Source organism: Pseudopodoces humilis, chromosome 23, assembly GCF_049639895.1.
Source record: "Pseudopodoces humilis isolate 2021_Gansu_Grassland_sample_001 chromosome 23, ASM4963989v1, whole genome shotgun sequence".
NCBI classification, from domain to species: domain Eukaryota; kingdom Metazoa; phylum Chordata; class Aves; order Passeriformes; family Paridae; genus Pseudopodoces; species Pseudopodoces humilis.
Genome location: NC_142222.1, coordinates 5,502,998 through 5,518,705, shown reverse-complemented (window position 1 = coordinate 5,518,705; position 15,708 = coordinate 5,502,998). Strand labels below are relative to the sequence as shown.

The window sequence follows — 15,708 nt, the reverse complement described above, 5'->3', positions numbered from 1 at the left end:
CATTTCAAGCCTGAGCTCCCCAGACTCTCCCTGACATCTGTAATATCCCTGAAACCCCAGCCCGAAGGGTTGGAAAGCACCACCGCTGCTATTTTCAGGCCGTGCCGACATCAGGAGGGTTTTTCCCCACCCTGGGCTCGCTGGCAGCCCCGGGCCATCCAGGACATCAACCCGCTGAGTTTTCCGCTGGATTTATTCTCCAGGGACAGCGCAGGCTCCGAAAAGCCGGAGAAGCTGCTGGAAGAGGGTGAAACCCGAATTGTCCCCAGTGGTGGGGACAGAGCAGCAGACACCGGGAAAGACAAAGCATCCTTCACATCCCGCCGTGCCCAGCCCGCCTGCCACGCTCTCCTCCTCATCCTGCTAATTCCAATCGAGGAAAATTCCTTCTGGGGAAAGAGAAAACCAGTAATTTAAATTTTTTTTAATTTTTTGGGGGTGTATATTGAGCGCGTCGCGCTCTCCGGCCGGCTCTGTTTTACTGTGCTAATGACTTTTTACACTTCAGGTAAAACCAGAACAAGACAAGAAGGCTTTCGAAAGCTCGTTCTGACAAATTCCTCACTGTAATTACTGGAGCAGAAAGAACTCATCAGCAGAACACGCCGTTGCTCGGGGCGCTAAAAGTCTCGGGTGGTGGTGAATGGCCCAGATCCGGGCTCGGCAGGTCCCGGCTCCCCCTCCCCGAACCAGGAGCGATTTTATAGCCCAGTGATCCCCAGAAATCCCCGTCCCCCCGGGGCGCTGCGGGGCTGGGCTGCCTTTGCTGGTTAAAGGAGGTTTTGGGGCCGGTTTGATGCCTTGGGAAGGGTCCCCCAGGCTCGTTCCCACTGCTCACCCAGGTTCTGCTCTGGCTGCCGTGGAGGGGAAAAAAAATTAAAATAAATCTATTTCCGTCAAAATCAAAATCAAATCCATCGAAATCAAGAGCCCGGCCTGGGCTGGTGGCGAAGCACCCGGGGAGTGGTTTCAGCAGCCAGCAGCAGGGGTGGAATGTCCCTTTTTGGCTGTGCCCACAGCTCGGGAGATGCTGGAGAGCCAGGCCAGGAGGGGACAGGCACCGGGATGTCCCCAGGCCAGGAGGGGACAGGCACCGGGATGTCCCCAGGCCAGGAGGGGACAGGCACCGGGGTGTCCCCAGGCCAGGAGGGGACAGGCACCGGGATGTCCCCAGGCCAGGAGGGGACAGGCACCGGGATGTCCCCAGGCCAGGAGGGGACAGGCACCGGGATGTCCCCAGGCCAGGAGGGGACAGGCACCGGGATGTCCCCAGCTGCACGAGGAGGTGGCACCGCGGGCAGGGGCTGCAGGGAGCGGCACCGGGGTGGAAGCAGGGGACAGCACAGGGGGTCCCCAGGACCATCCCAACCCCACATCCTCATCTCCAAACCCGGGCCAGACACCCCCGCGGTCGCACCCGAGCCTGGGGGACACCTGGGGGACACCTGGGGGACACTTGGGGACAGGCAGGCACCCCCGGCCCCGCTGGCTGTGGCTGAGAGCTGGAGGGGTACCCAGGAACTGGGGCAGGAGCGGGATTTGGAACCCAAAAAGGGACAAACATGGAGCTGGATGGATCCAGAGCAGGGGGAACCCAGGATGGACCTGGATGGATCCAGAGCATGGATGGATTCATGGACCTGGATGGATCCAGAGCAAGAGGAGAAGTCATCTCCAGCTCACCCCCGCCGAGGTCAGCCCTACAGAGCATCCCAAAGTGAGCACTTCCAGCAGCACCACGATCCCACAAAGCTTTCCTGGCCCCCTGGAAAAGCTGGAGTTGGATCCTGACCCCCCCACTCTGCGTTCTCCAGCTCCATTTGCTGCCCTCAGCAGCCAATTCACTGAAACATGGGGGACCCCATGGTGCCAATGGGAAAAGCTGCTTTTTTGGAGCACCCTGAATCTCCAAAAAGACTTTCAGTCCTTTCCTTGGATGGCTGGTTTGGATTTGCAACACCCAGGTCATGCAAGAGTTCTCTCTGCCCTCTCCCAGAGTGGGGCTTGGAAAACAAAACTTTCCCTTTTGGGGGGCTCCTTCCCTTCCTTCGGGGTCTCTGCACCTCGAGAGCGGGGCTGGAGCAAACAGGGAGGATGGATCCCTCTGCTCTTAATCTCCCTCTATCTGCTAATTAAATATTGATGGCGGTTAAATATTCATAGAGCATTTGGCTGGGAGTTTTTATCTGTCTTCAGGCGGACGTGGGGTCTTTGATGTGTTCTTTTCCTGGTCACCTGAGGTCCCAGAAGTCTCCAGACTTGTCAACACTCTTTTAAGGGTTTTTTTTTTCCCCCCCCTGCCTTTGCCACGTGTTGCTGGGAGAGGGTTTGGGTTCTTTCATCCCCAGTTTCTTTTCCCTCTGTAGCCTCTTTCCTCCTGGAGCTGTCCCCAGATGATTCCCGTGCTGCTGGAGGTGTCTGCGAGCCTTGTGGTGCCTCCAAAGGGGAGGTCGAGCATCACCCGCTGCTCCCGCTGCGTCTCCATCAGCGGGGAGAAGCCCCCGTAGGTCCCCGCGGGTACGGGGGGCACGTCGGGACCCCGGGGTGCTGCAGCCCCTTTTGGGGACCCCCAAGGAGCACCGTGGCCCGGCCAGGCCGAGCGGTGGAGCAGCAGCGAGAGCCGTTCGTGGGGCAGCACTGACATCTTGTGCCAAACGCAGGGAAAACAACACCCGGGGATTGTTGGGATGCAGAAACTCCTCCATTGCTGCTGCTGCTGCGCCCCAAACCCTGCCCGTGCTCACCCCGGGCTGGAACCTCACCCAGCGCGGGGTTTGGCCACTGCCATGAGCCCCGAGCAAGCCCTGAGGTCCCAAAAATGACAGAGGGACCCAGGGCTCAACCCAGCCCTGCACAGCTGGTGCTCATCCCCATCTTCATCCCTATCTTCATCCCCATCTTCATCACCTTCTTCATCCCCATCATCATCCCCATCTTCATCCCCATCTTCATCCCCATCTTCATCCCCATCTTCATCATCTCCATCTTCATCCCCATCATCATCTCCATCTTCATCCCCTTCTTCATCTCCATCCTCCCCATCATCATCCCCATTATCAACCCATTCTTCACCCCATCTTCATCCCCTTCATCCTCATTATCATCCCCATCTTCATCCCCATCATCATCCTCATCTTCATACCCTTCCTTATCCCCATCATCATCCCCTTCTTGATCCCCATCTTCATCCTCATCTTCATCTCCATCATCATCATCTCCATCATCATCCCCAGCTTCAACCTCATCTTCATCCCCATCATCATCCTCATCTTCATACCCTTCCTTAACCCCATCTTCATCCCCATCATCATCATCTCCCCTCATTCCCTTCCAGGTGTCCCATTCCAGCGCCTCCCCCTTGGAATTCTGCCTGCCGTGAGCTCCTCAGGACTCCAGGAAGGTTTTTCCCGCAGCCAGCCCAGGGAATATTTATGGAAGGATTTTAGGGGAATTTCCAAAGTGGGGGAAGGAGAGTCCACAGCGGAGAGTGAAGGGTTCTCGAGGGAAACACCCCGGGCTGGGTCTGGAGGAGGTGAATTCCGTTCCCTGGGAGTCCTTTCCTCCCTGCTCAGGCAGAAAACACGGGTGGAAAATGTCACCCAGGCCACAAAGGCAGACCGGAGCTGCTGATAGCTGGGAAAACACCATGGGAATCCAGGGCCAGCTCGGGGAGGGGGATTTAGGTGGGGTGAAACAGAATTCCCTAAATCCTGGTGATGCTGATCCCCGTTACCCATCCATGCATCCCATGGACCAGAGGCTGGAGAAAATCCAGAGGGCCCAGCAAGGCCCCAGTGTGGATTTTTTGATCCCAGCACCTGGGTGAAGAGGATTTTATGAGCACCATCCTTGCTGCTTTGGGATTTCTCCTTTTTCTTGCTTTGTGCCTTTCAGGTTGCTGGGAAATCATGAGGAAAGTGGGAGCTGCAGGAATTGAGGTCCGGATTAGAACCCAGAGAAGGTTTTGGGTTTATTTAAGTTCTAAACCCGGGGTTTTCAAGGGCCAGGGTTGGGAAGAGCTCGCTCAACTCGAGCAGATCGCGATCTCAGGCAGAGGAGTTTGGTGTGAAATCAGCGTTTGAGGCGGGGCCGTCCCCGTGCGGGGGCAGCCAGGATGCCGGGGCCAAAGGACACGGGAAATGAGTCCGTGAACACCCGGAGATGTCCGAGAAAAGGGGAGAGTTCAGCTCAGGACAGCTGAAAGAGGATGAAATGCCCAGGGACAACGGGACAGCCACAAAACCCCTGCCCTCAGGGGATGGGGACAGGGATTGTCCCAAGTGAGAGCTTTCCACCTTTGGGATGAGCTCTCTGAGCTCCCCACCGCTGCTTTGGGATCAAATCCCTTCCCTTTGGGGCTGCTCTGGGCCAGCAGGACACATCCAAAATCAAGAGAGGAGCCCAAACCCCCAGAGATTTACACCAAAGCCACACAATGCCGTGTTTTTCACGGCATTTCCACTTCCCACAGGTGGGAATATCATTCCCAGCCTTTTCCTGAGCCTGAGTTAGGCAGGTGAGGGCGACACGGGCAGGTCCAAGCCTGGACCAGCTTCTCCCAGCACCATCTGTGCCATGCTCAGCGTTCCTCCCACAGGATCGACGTGGCTGAAACTGGATTTAGCCGTGATTTTCCTGGTGAAATCTCCCCTGGAGAAGGATGGCAGCACTCATTCCATCTTCATTCCACAGGAGGAAGGAATCTCAGGGCAGCTGGGTGCCAGGCAATGCCTTGGACAACAAAAAAAAAAACCCCAAAACATCCCCACTGCTTTTTGGGAGCAGAATGCCGCCGGGCTCTGCAGGGATGTGGGTGGCAGAGGGGACACTGTGAGCCACCTTTTTGGGGGACCTTTTTTTGGTGATCCTGATAGAAACCAGCTCTGCAGCAGCTGGGGAAGCCCTGGCTGGCTGGGGCCGGGAAAAACTTGGAAAAAGGGAACGGCACAAACGGGGTGTGAATTCAGTGGTTACCTCAGCCCCGGAGAGGCGATGGAAGAGCTGAGCCGAGCACGCTTGAAAAGGGAGAAGAAGAAATCAAACAAAGGGAGAGGAAATCAAACAAAGGGAGAAGAAGAAATAAAACAAGTCCTCGTTAGAAACAGCCCTGACCTGGCAGAGCAGCTTCGCTCCCGGGCTTTGGCTGCTCCCGGGGGTATTGATCGGCTGAGAGGGAAATGCCGCAGCATCGATAAAGCATCGGCTGGAAAAGCAGCTCTGCCCCGGGGCGAGCGGCATTCCGGGGCTGTCTCGGTGTATCCCAGGCTGTTCCGGTGTGTCCCGGTGTGTCCCGGTGTGTCCCGGTGTATCCCGGTGTATCCCGGTGTGTCCCGGTGTATCCCGGTGTGTCCCGGGCTGTGTATCCCGCTGTGTCCCTGTGTATCCCGGTGTATCCCGGTGTATCCCGGTGTGTCCCGGTGTGTCCCGGTGTATCTCAGGCTATCCCGGTGTGTCCCTGTGTATCCCGGCGTGTCCCGGTGTATCCCGGTGTATCCCGGTGTGTCCCGGTGTATCCCGGTGTGTCCCGGTGTATCCCGGTGTATCTCAGGCTATCCCGGTGTATCCCGGTGTGTCCCGGGCTGTGTGTCCCGGTGTATCCCGGTGTATCCCGGTGTGTCCCGGTGTATCCCGGTGTATCCCGGTGTGTCCCGGTGTATCCCGGTGTATCTCAGGCTATCCCGGTGTATCCCGGTGTATCCCGGTGTATCCCGGTGTATCCCGGTGTATCTCAGGCTATCCCGGTGTATCCCGGGCTATCCCGGGCTGTCCTGCCAGGCCAGTCTGGGGCTGGCTGGGATCTCGGAGCGGGGTTCAGCCGCATCATTCCCGGCAGGGATTTCCCCAGGAATGCTCTGCGGTGTGTCAGGAATGCCTGCCCGCCAGGATATCCCGATCCTAGCGGGAGGTTTGGAGCTCCTGCCAATGTTCCCAGCCCCGGAGCGGTTCCGGCAGTGCCCAGGTTCGTGGAAGAAAGGGATGAAAAAGGTGTTTTCCAGCCCAGATAATTTGTGGGATGGCTCCGCCCGTGTTCCGTGCCCTTCTCCGCACCAAACATGATGGATTGATGAGCTGGGAATGTCATTCCTGGCCTTCTCTGCCTGCTGCATCCCAGGATTTTACCTCGGAGTCTTTAAACGGGGTTTTCCCAGACGGAAAAACCCTTTTTTGTTTTCCTTTCCTTTCCTTCCCAGGGAATATTTTCTACCCTTAGAGGGCCGTGTTTGCCCCAGCTGCACCAGGAGCACCGCGGTGCGTGGGGGCAGGAAGAGGGATGAGGAAAAAGATGGATCCAGTCCGGGAAAGGCGAGCCAGGGGCTGAGCCAGAGCAGAGCCGGAGACATCTCTGCTCCCCCAGGAGGGATTAATCGGGAATTTGGGTGATGACGAAAGGTGCTCGGCTCTGCCAGAGGAACACAAACCCCCCTCATCCTCACCCACCACCCCTGGGGCGTCACCAGCCCAAACAAACTGAGGCTGATTCCTGGGAAAAGCCTTTGAGGAAGGGCAAATGGAGGTGCTCTCCATTCCCATCGGGGCAGGTCCCTTCCAGAAACAGCATCCCAAGGCGGGGCTGTGTCCCAAATGCCCTCGGCATTCCCAGCCCCGCGGTGGGACCCGGCTCCAGCACAGCCTCTGCCTCTCCCCGCTGCTTCCCACCATCCGCCAGCTGCCGGCAGCTGGGAACAGCCCTGGGATTTGCAGGGGTTTGGGGGGGGAAGGGGCTTTTTTGACAGCTGCAGCCAGGCAAAATCCACGAGGGAAGCCCCTCGCTGGCCTCTGCCTTTCCCAGCCCGGCAGGGCCGGGAACACGAACTGCTGCTTTGGCACCGAGCAGGGAAGTGGAACCACCTGCCCGTCCTCCCCACAACCCCTGGGGCCCCAAACAGCCCCAAAACCCGCACAGAGCAGGTTATGTGCCTGATGCCACCAAGCAGAAGCTGTTTCTCTGTGGTCTGGGGTTGTTCTCGATAGCTTTATTTTCTCTATGGCTGTTTTTGGGGGCAGCAAAGGCGTTTTTGGCCAGGATACAAAACTGCAGGGCAGGGGGAGGACACGACCATGGGAGACCCTGTGGGATGCTGTGACTGTCCCTTGACCCATCCAAAGGACACCCCCAAACCCTCTCACCTCCCCTGGGGCTCCTTCCACGAGGCCTGGACACAGCCTGCCCAGGGAACCAGGGTGCAGAGCCAAACTTTGGGAACAGCCTGTCCATCAGCCCTAACGCTGGAGGCCGGAGCTCAGGAAAAAAATCCCAAGCCCGTCGGTGCCAGAAGCACAGCCTGGGAGCGCATTTTTTCTTTCCCAGGGCTGGGGAGGGGATGAGGGGATGAGTATCACTTACCCTCTGTGCTTTGGGACGTGGCAGGGGACCAGGCCCTCCCCCTGGCCCTGGGGGAAGCTCCCCCATAAAAGCAGCCGGGACAGCCTGGCCCCAGCACAGGCGGCTCAGCCACGGCCACAGCCCAGCATGGGGACAGCAACCAGGGTGGTCTGTGCCCTCCTCATCCTCTCCACGCTGTGCTGGCACAGCCTGGCTCAGAGTGAGCACTGCCCCGACCCCAGGGCTGGGGGACAGGGACAGGACCCAGGATTGGGTCACAGGGACAGATCCCAGGGCTGGGGGACAGGGACAGGACCCAGGATTGGGTCACAGGGACAGATCCCAGGGCTGGGGGACAGGGACAGGACCCAGGATTGGGTCACAGGGACAGATCCCAGGGCTGGGGGACAGGGACAGGACCCAGGATTGGGTCACAGGGACAGATCCCAGGGCTGGGGGACAGGGACAGGACCCAGGATTGGGTCACAGGGACAGATCCCAGGGCTGGGGGACAGGGACAGGACCCAGGATTGGGTCACAGGGACAGATCCCAGGGCTGGGGGACAGGGACAGGACCCAGGATTGGGTCACAGGGACAGATCCCAGGGCTGTAGGCTCAGGTTTGTTTCATGCACGGGGTGCAGGGGGATGTCCCCAAAGAGGTGCCATTGCCGTGGCAGGAGGGCTGAGGAGGGACTGGGGGTCTCCAGGCTAAGCCAGGCTTGTGCTGTCCCCCAGGAGCTCCAGCCATGCCGGACAAGTGCTGCTTCAACTTCCAGACGAGAAGGATCAAGAGGGACAACGTGGTGGCCTGTTACCCCACCAGCCCCGAGTGCCCGCACCAGGCTGTGATGTGAGTACCCCAAACCCCCCTGGATCCTGCCACACCCCTTGCCTGGCTTTGGTGGGTCCAATCCCGACCCCCTGAGCCCCTCAGGAACTGAGGAACTGTCCCCACTGACCCCAGCTTTCCTGTGCCCCAGCTTCAGGGTGAGGAATGGGAAGGAGATCTGCACTCAAGCCAGCAGGGCGTGGGTCAAGAGGTACCAGCAGAGCTTCCAAGTCAGCTCCTTCTCCATCCCCAGCTAGCAGGGTGGCTGGGGACAGCGGGGACAGCGCCAAGAGGGGACACTTTTGGATGGAGCAGCTCACAAGGGACACCCTCCCCATCACGATGACCCTCACCACCTCCCTTTGCTGGTGGGATGGAGAGCCCAGACCCTCTGTGGTCCGTGGAGAGGCTGCAGCAGCCGGGGAGTGAAGGGGGAGCAGCTCCACGCTTGTTTTGTGTAGAACAGAATTAAAGGCGAGTCCCACACGCAAACATCTGTCTGTGAGAGTCTCTTGGGACTGGGCAGGTCCTGCTGCCGGCTTTCCTGCCCAGGTGTTGGGATCAGCAAGGAGCCAGGAAGAGCTGGAGCCTCAGCCAGGTCTCTGTGAGGATGTCCAGGGGTGAATGGGGCCAAACCAAATCCAGGAGGGCTTTGCAGAAGAACCAGAGGGACAACACATATCATATAATATAATATATGTATATATATATATAGGTTCTCTAAATCATAGAAGAATTAAGAAAAATACTTTTAAGGTCAAGTCCAACCCAGCACCAAATGGCATCCCCAGGTGACACATCTTTGGGGATCCCTCTCCAAATGCCACATTCACCCCGAGCATGCTGACCCCGATTTGGAGCCCACACAGAAGTACCAGGGGATGGAAGCACTGAATGACTCAGGGATGAAAGATCACCAAGGGTGGGGCTGGGAGCCACCAGCCCAGTGTCCCTGTGGCTCTGGTAGTGCTGGGGAGGGTGGCTGCAGTCCCAAATCACCTCCCTGTCCCTGGACAGAATCCCCCACTAATCCCCTTGGGATTTTCTGGAATGCCAGGTGTGCTGCAGCCTCCTGCCTGGGAGAGGCTGTTCTTTTCCTCACCATTCTTCCTCTCAGTCTGGTGCAAAAGCCTCTCTGACTCTGATACAGAACCACAGAAAACCTGTCCTGGGTTGGGGGGATCCTCGGAGAGGGAAGGAACATTTGGAAATCTGAATTACAAATCCACCAGCAGGGCCTGGTGTAGGAACTCTGCTTTGAATTACAGAATTAGTGCCACAAAACCACACACACACACACACACACGAGGGTCAGGGACAGCTCATGAGGCTGCCCTGTGCTCTCCTCACAACCCCCAGCCACAGGAGCTCTTTGCATAATTTTAATCAATGAGTGTCACTTCCCAGAGGGATGTTGCATAACCCCAGTGGTTTCCTCTGCACTGGCACGGGATCGAGGTGCTGGCAGTGACTTTCATTTCTTCCTGCTGTGGGTTCCTGCCTCGGGGAAGGCAGAGCTTGCTCTGATGCCTTTGGTGCTGCCCCTCTCCTGACAGGGGTGCCCAGGGCATCCCTCTGCCTCAGGGTCAGCAGTTGGACTTGATTATCCTTGTGGATCCCTTCCAGCTCAAGAATATTCTGTGATTCTCCTCTTATCCCTTATTTTTCCCTAAGGGAGAGGTTCCTCAGCCTGGGACTGAGCAAATTTGGGGTCTGCTCTGGCCCCGCACTGTCCCTGCTGCTCCCCCTCAGTCAGGGACGGTGCCTCTGCACAGCCCCAAGGGCTGAGGGGGTTTTAGACTTAATTCCCTCCTTTTCTTAGGGATACTCATGCAAAGGCAGTGCCAAAACCATCAGATTATGCCAGAGCAGTGCCGTGTTTGCTCCCCACTGAACCTCACCCACCCTGTGTAAGTTTGTCCTGGGGGTGAGGCGGCCACAGCCTGGCTCAGGAGGAATTTATGGGAATCTTTGGAGCCTTTTGTTTTTGGCTGCACCTGCCTCAACTGCCTCATCCTTCCTTATTTGTTCTCTTTTCCCTTTTCTCTCCTGGGTGCACAAAATTTTGGTGGTATTGAGTACTCTACCATAACCAAACAAGACAAAAAGAAGGGGCACCTTTGGCTCTTTACTCCCCTCCCTAACTAACTGGCTTTTTCTCTCTTTAGTTTCTCAATTTTGCATTTGTAAAGCTGAAGTTTCCCTGTGTTTCCTGCCCCTCAAATCTGTGTTCCTCTGCTGCATTGAAATGTGCATTCAGAGGTGTTCCATGGCAGGAGAAATAAAACCACGAGTCATTTCTTTACTCTCCCTTTATATCAGTTCCTTATATCTAATTCCTTAAACAGAATTAAAGACAAACTCCCTGCTCTTGCTGAGCTGCACTTTTGTGCAATTCACAGTAATATCCTCAATTCCAGTCACAATGGAAAGTATTTCATCAGCATCCAGTAAGAAGTCCCATCCGGCCCTCAGCTGAATGGAGAACCGAAAGTTTGGCCGGTCACTTCTGCAGCAAAGAGGAAATATTTTTGCCTTTTCCATCAGAAATAGTCTATTAATGGTGAGATTTTCCGTGGTTCCTGCCGGATGACGAGTCACCCTCTGGAAACTGCAGTGCCCACACTGCCCTGATCTCAGCTTCCAGCTTTTTCTGGCTGTGGGATATTCCTCACCACGCTCCTGGTTCTTTTTGTCCCCCAGTGCTGCTCTCTGGCCCATCCTGCCCCTTTTCCCTCTTTCCAAGCTCAGGGCTTGGAAGCTCAAGCTCCATCCCTGGCTCAGGGCTGCTCTCTCCATAAAAAATCCCAGCCCAGGGATTGGTTTGGGTGGCTCAGGATCTCATTCCTGTGGTTGAATGAGGGCAGAGAGGTGCCACAAGTCCAGGGCAGAGTTGTGGGGAAATCTCTGTGGGACATGTGGGGTTTACAGGCAGAGAGGCTCACGAAAACACAAAAAACTTCCACTGGCTGAGTTTGGGATTCCTGTGCTCACAGAGGGTGCTTTGAGCCCTAGAGAAACCCCTCGGTGTCTCTGCAGCCAGCAGGGCAGAAAACCAGAGTGAACTCATGCAGACCTGCATTAGTTTAGGGATTTGAGTCCCTTCCTTCTGCCTTTGTGCATCCAGGGACATGTGACAAGCAGGAGCATTTACAGCAGGTGAACTTTCCAAGCCTTCCTGAAGCGCCACAGAGGGAGATGGTGCCTTTTGGGCTCTGCCTTTTTCTCTTTTACATGTTCTCTGCATTCCTCACACACATACACTTGTAACTCTGTGTCACCCACTGCATTAGTGGCTGATTATCCCAGGAATTTTCCATGGCCTCTCCCTAGGCAGAAAGACAAAACAAGATCCAGAGCTCCAAGGCCCCAGCGCTCTCTCGGTTCTTCCAGGGAACCAAGGCTGAGAACAACTCTTCCAGATACATTTCCATGGATAAAGTACAGCTAGAGCAGAGGGAGGAACTCCAGAAAAAAGGCTTGACCTGGAGAGAAACTGCATCACCACTTGTCCTCCTAATTAGTGGTTTTTATCAATTATGCTAATTTCCTAAAACTAATAAAAACATGCTCACCCCTGGGGTGTGGGCTTTTGTAGACATCTTTTTATAACAGCTCCTGAAGGCATTCAAAGAAAAATCCACTTTTACATTACCTCCTTACTAAAATGATCTTGAGTTACATTTCCAGGTTGGAAAAAAGGCACCAGAGACACCGGTTATTGTTAAATCCAAAGGATTTATTTATTTATTCGTTTGTAACCCCATTCCCAGAGTAGCTGAAACAGAAATAATTGAAAATTGGGAGAAAGAGCTGGAACAGCTGGACCTGTTCTTCCACCAGCCCAAGGGCAGATCAGAACTGGCCAGCTCCTCCTGAAGAACCCCAGGAGATGATTTGCAGCCATCCCCACCTCTGTCCCACAGATTCTCCCATGACCCCGAGGCTGGGGAAGCTTTGCTGGACAAGAAGTGGGGCTGGGAGCACAGGCACTGCCGTGGCTCAGCATTTTGGGCTGCTGGACTTTTCCCTTGAATCAGTCAGGAATTAGTCACAGGCGAGGCAGGGTCAGCAGCAAGGCCAGGGGAAGCTGGGGTTTGCATGGTAACTGCAAAACGCCTGTGGCAGCATCAGGAAAAGGCTGGGAAAAGCAAAATAAATGGAGGAAGGAGTGATTTTGGCAGCTCACTCTGTCTGGGCATGCAGCAGAGGAGGGGGGGTTTTGGAATTACCCTCTGGCATTGCAAATGCTGCCCTTTCTCAGTCACTCTCCAGTTTTCTGGAGATTCTATCTGCAAGGAGCTGATCCCAGTGGGTACCAGCAGGATCCTCTCCTTCCTCTGGCTCCTGCTCTTAATGCTGTCCCTGACAGAGGGGGTTTTGTTTTTGGGGCTAAATCAGGAGAGATTAAATCAGATTAAATGATGCTGCTTGGGAAGGAGTGGGCAAGCAGTTATTGCAACAACTTGAGCGTTGAGAGGCTGCAACCAAAACTGAATCCCTCAGAGAGGTGTAAATTCAGCCAGGGGACAGGGAGGGTGGCAGGGCAGGCTGCAGCCAAAACTGAATCCCTCAGAGAGGTGTAAATTCAGCCAGGGGACAGGGAGGGTGGCAGGGCAGGCTGCAGCCAAAACTGAATCCCTCAGAGAGGTGTAAATTCAGCCAAGGGACAGGGAGAGTGGCAGGGCAGGCTGCTGGATCAGGGCACCAGAGTCCAGGCCCTGCACCTGCAGGGACTCTGTGTCTCCACAGCCTTTCCAGTAAGGAAATTGTTCTTTTGATCAATCACCAGCAAAAAGGGACAGATGTGAGACCCACAGGGACTTCTAGCTCAACACAACCTCGTTCCCTCGTGATTTTCCCAGTCCAAGCAGGAGCTGGTGTTATCAGTGTGTGTGCAGTGGTTGTGGCCCTCACTCTGGATCCTCGTGGTGGAGCAGGGTGAGAAGGGGAATTTGTGGCAAACCCAGGGAGAAGCTGGCATCTGTCTCCTGGCAGTGTCCATGCCAGGGCGCCTGAGCTGGGTTATTTCATCCCCAGGGCTGCTCCACAGCCCTGACACAGTTTGGGAGCACCAGGCACCCAAAGAGCATCTCCAAAGCCGCAGCCTCGTGGCCGGCGCTTCCCCTTCTGCGGTTTCCTCGCCTTTTCCAGCTCAGCGAAACTGGGTGATCCTGACATAATTTCCCCAGTATGATGCCCTCACTTTCTTTCTTTGAAACCCTGCACCCTCCCCTCGGATGGGGATAAAAGGAGAGCACGGCCCCAGAGGCCGCAGAGAGAGTCCTGCAGCCTCCCCTGACAGCTCCTCTGACAGAGCACTCAGCACCATGAAGGTCCTGGCAGCCACCCTGGTCACTCTGCTCCTCCTGGCCACCTGCTCCCCATCTGAGGGTCACCTCGGTGAGTCCAGCCTCGCTGCAGGGTCCCAGCCCCATCAGGGGGACGCTGGTGGCTGTGGGGATGTTTGGGGGGCTCTGTGCCACACTGGGGGATGCAGGTTTGGAGCTGGGGGTGGTTCCTGGAGGGGGCTCTGCCAGGGGATGTGGCACAAGATGGCAAATCCCTGGAGGGGGCAGAGGCTGTGCTGCAGCTGGGGTCTCACCAGGGCCGTGTGTCTGTCCCCTGCCCTCACAGATGGTGTCCCCAGCACCTGCTGCTTCAGCTACCAGAGGCAGCCCATCCCTCGGCGCCGCGTCAGCTCCGTCTTCATCACCAGCAGCTCCTGCACACAGCAGGGCGTGATGTGAGTACCCAGCACTGGCCAGGGGTGTGGGGGGACGTGGGGACACACAGGGGACACACAGGGGACACACAGGGGACTCAGCTCCCAGTGCCTCAGCCCAGCAGCTGAAGGCAGGCTTTGTCCCGGCAGTGTGGTCACCAAGAAGCACAAGCAGGTGTGTGCAGATCCACGGGCACCATGGGTGCAGGAGCTCCTGAAGCACTTCCAGAGCCTGGAAAACTGAGCCTTCCCTGCTGACAGCCACGATCCCACCCCTGCACAGCTTCCAGCCTCGGGCACAACTGAGAGGATCTAACCCCCAGCCTTCCTCAACGGGGAAAATTATTTTATTTAACTTATTTAAGTTAAACTAAATATTCTTTTTCTAAGCACAGAAGTTATTTAAACGATGTCAGAATAATATGCTAAAATAAAGATTATTTCAATCATATCTGTGTGTCTGTTAATGAAGGGTCAGCTGGGATGCCTCCTTGTGCCAAGGTGGGAGAAGGGACCGCAGGGACCCCTGGGTTTGCTGTTCCTGGGGTCCAGCTCTGGTGCCACTCAGTTTGTCCCCACAGGTGACACCAGTGTCTCACCTGGGGCTGCCAGTGCTGGCTCTTGTTTGGGGAATGTCCAGGAAGTACCTGTGGTGCCACAGGAGAGTTGGGCTGTGATGTTCTCTGGGATGGAAAATCCTTTGGTCAGCTTGGATCACCTGTCCTGGCTCTGCTGCCTCACAGCAGCTCCTTGATGAAGGAAAACACCACTCAGGAACAACTAAAACACCAGTGTGCCATAAATCAGCATTATTCTCATGTTGAATCCATCAGCAAATATCTAAAAAAAAATAAAATAAAAATAAAATTGAGCTGCAGATGCTCCCCCAGCTCTGCTGTCCCAAACCACTGGTGACACCAGCAGCTAGTTTGTCACCCAAACAGGACACCCATCCAGGACACAGCACCCAAATTTCTGTGCCACCCAACTCTTCATTAACCGGCACACTGATATAATTGAAACTGGTTTTGTTTGGACTTATCATCCTGACATGTTTTAAATATCACACCTGATAGCTGCCTTCTGTAAGTTCAGAGGTATTTGTGGGGAAGGAAATGCAGCAGATTTCACTCATCCGGGCTTCAGGAAGACATTTGAATTAAGGCCAGATAGTAAATTATGAGCAAAGGCAGAGAAGATGTGACTGGCATACGAAAAGTAAATTTGGTCAAGAGCTGCCTGAAAGGGGCATGGTAATTGCTTCAGCTGAAAGGGGCTGTGTCACACTCAGAGGGGCTTACCCACACAGTTCCTTGAGTTCCTGCCTCAAAAAATATCCTGCTTGACATTTGCATTAATGACCTTGGCACACAAAGCAGGGGAAGGCAGGGGAAATGTGCTGACGAGGCAAAACCAGATGGGATCATCAATCTAGAGCAGGCCAGGACATCACACAAAAGGATCTGAACGACCTTGAGGGATGGAGGAGGGCTCCAAGACAGCGCAGAGCAGGATCCTGCTGGTGGGGACAGGGATAACAGGAACAGCCACTCGCCCAGTTTGGGAGCTGGGAATGTCTGGGGCAGGGAAAATCCCACGGCACACATCTGAGGTTAAACAACATGAAAAGGGTTAAATGCAAAAGGGTTGGGTTGGAAAATGAGGGACTGATCCATGTGAAGGCACCAGACAGGCTGGAAGCTGCCCAGAGGGGAAATCAGCTTTGCACAGGGACGTTGTAAGGATCTCATGCAGGTTTCTGACCCAAGATGAAAACCAAGCACTGCTCCCATGGACACCAGCCCCACCAGCACCTCCCACAAACCA

General features: G+C 55.5%; 2 protein-coding genes across 2 annotated transcripts; both read left to right on the top strand.

The window, feature by feature from the left end:
• Positions 1-7,450: 7,450 nt before the first annotated feature.
• On the top strand, positions 7,451-8,657 carry LOC106628329 (C-C motif chemokine 4-like). The gene is made up of 3 exons (XM_014254929.2): positions 7,451-7,544; positions 8,063-8,177; positions 8,308-8,657. The coding sequence occupies exons 1-3, from the start codon at positions 7,472-7,474 to the stop codon at positions 8,411-8,413; spliced, it is 294 nt and encodes a 97-aa protein (XP_014110404.1). The 5' UTR covers positions 7,451-7,471; the 3' UTR covers positions 8,414-8,657.
• A 4,793-nt stretch (positions 8,658-13,450) lies between these two features.
• Positions 13,451-14,282, top strand: LOC102106188 (C-C motif chemokine 13-like). The gene is made up of 3 exons (XM_005525828.3): positions 13,451-13,559; positions 13,794-13,902; positions 14,032-14,282. The coding sequence occupies exons 1-3, from the start codon at positions 13,487-13,489 to the stop codon at positions 14,123-14,125; spliced, it is 276 nt and encodes a 91-aa protein (XP_005525885.1). The 5' UTR covers positions 13,451-13,486; the 3' UTR covers positions 14,126-14,282.
• Positions 14,283-15,708: the final 1,426 nt, after the last annotated feature.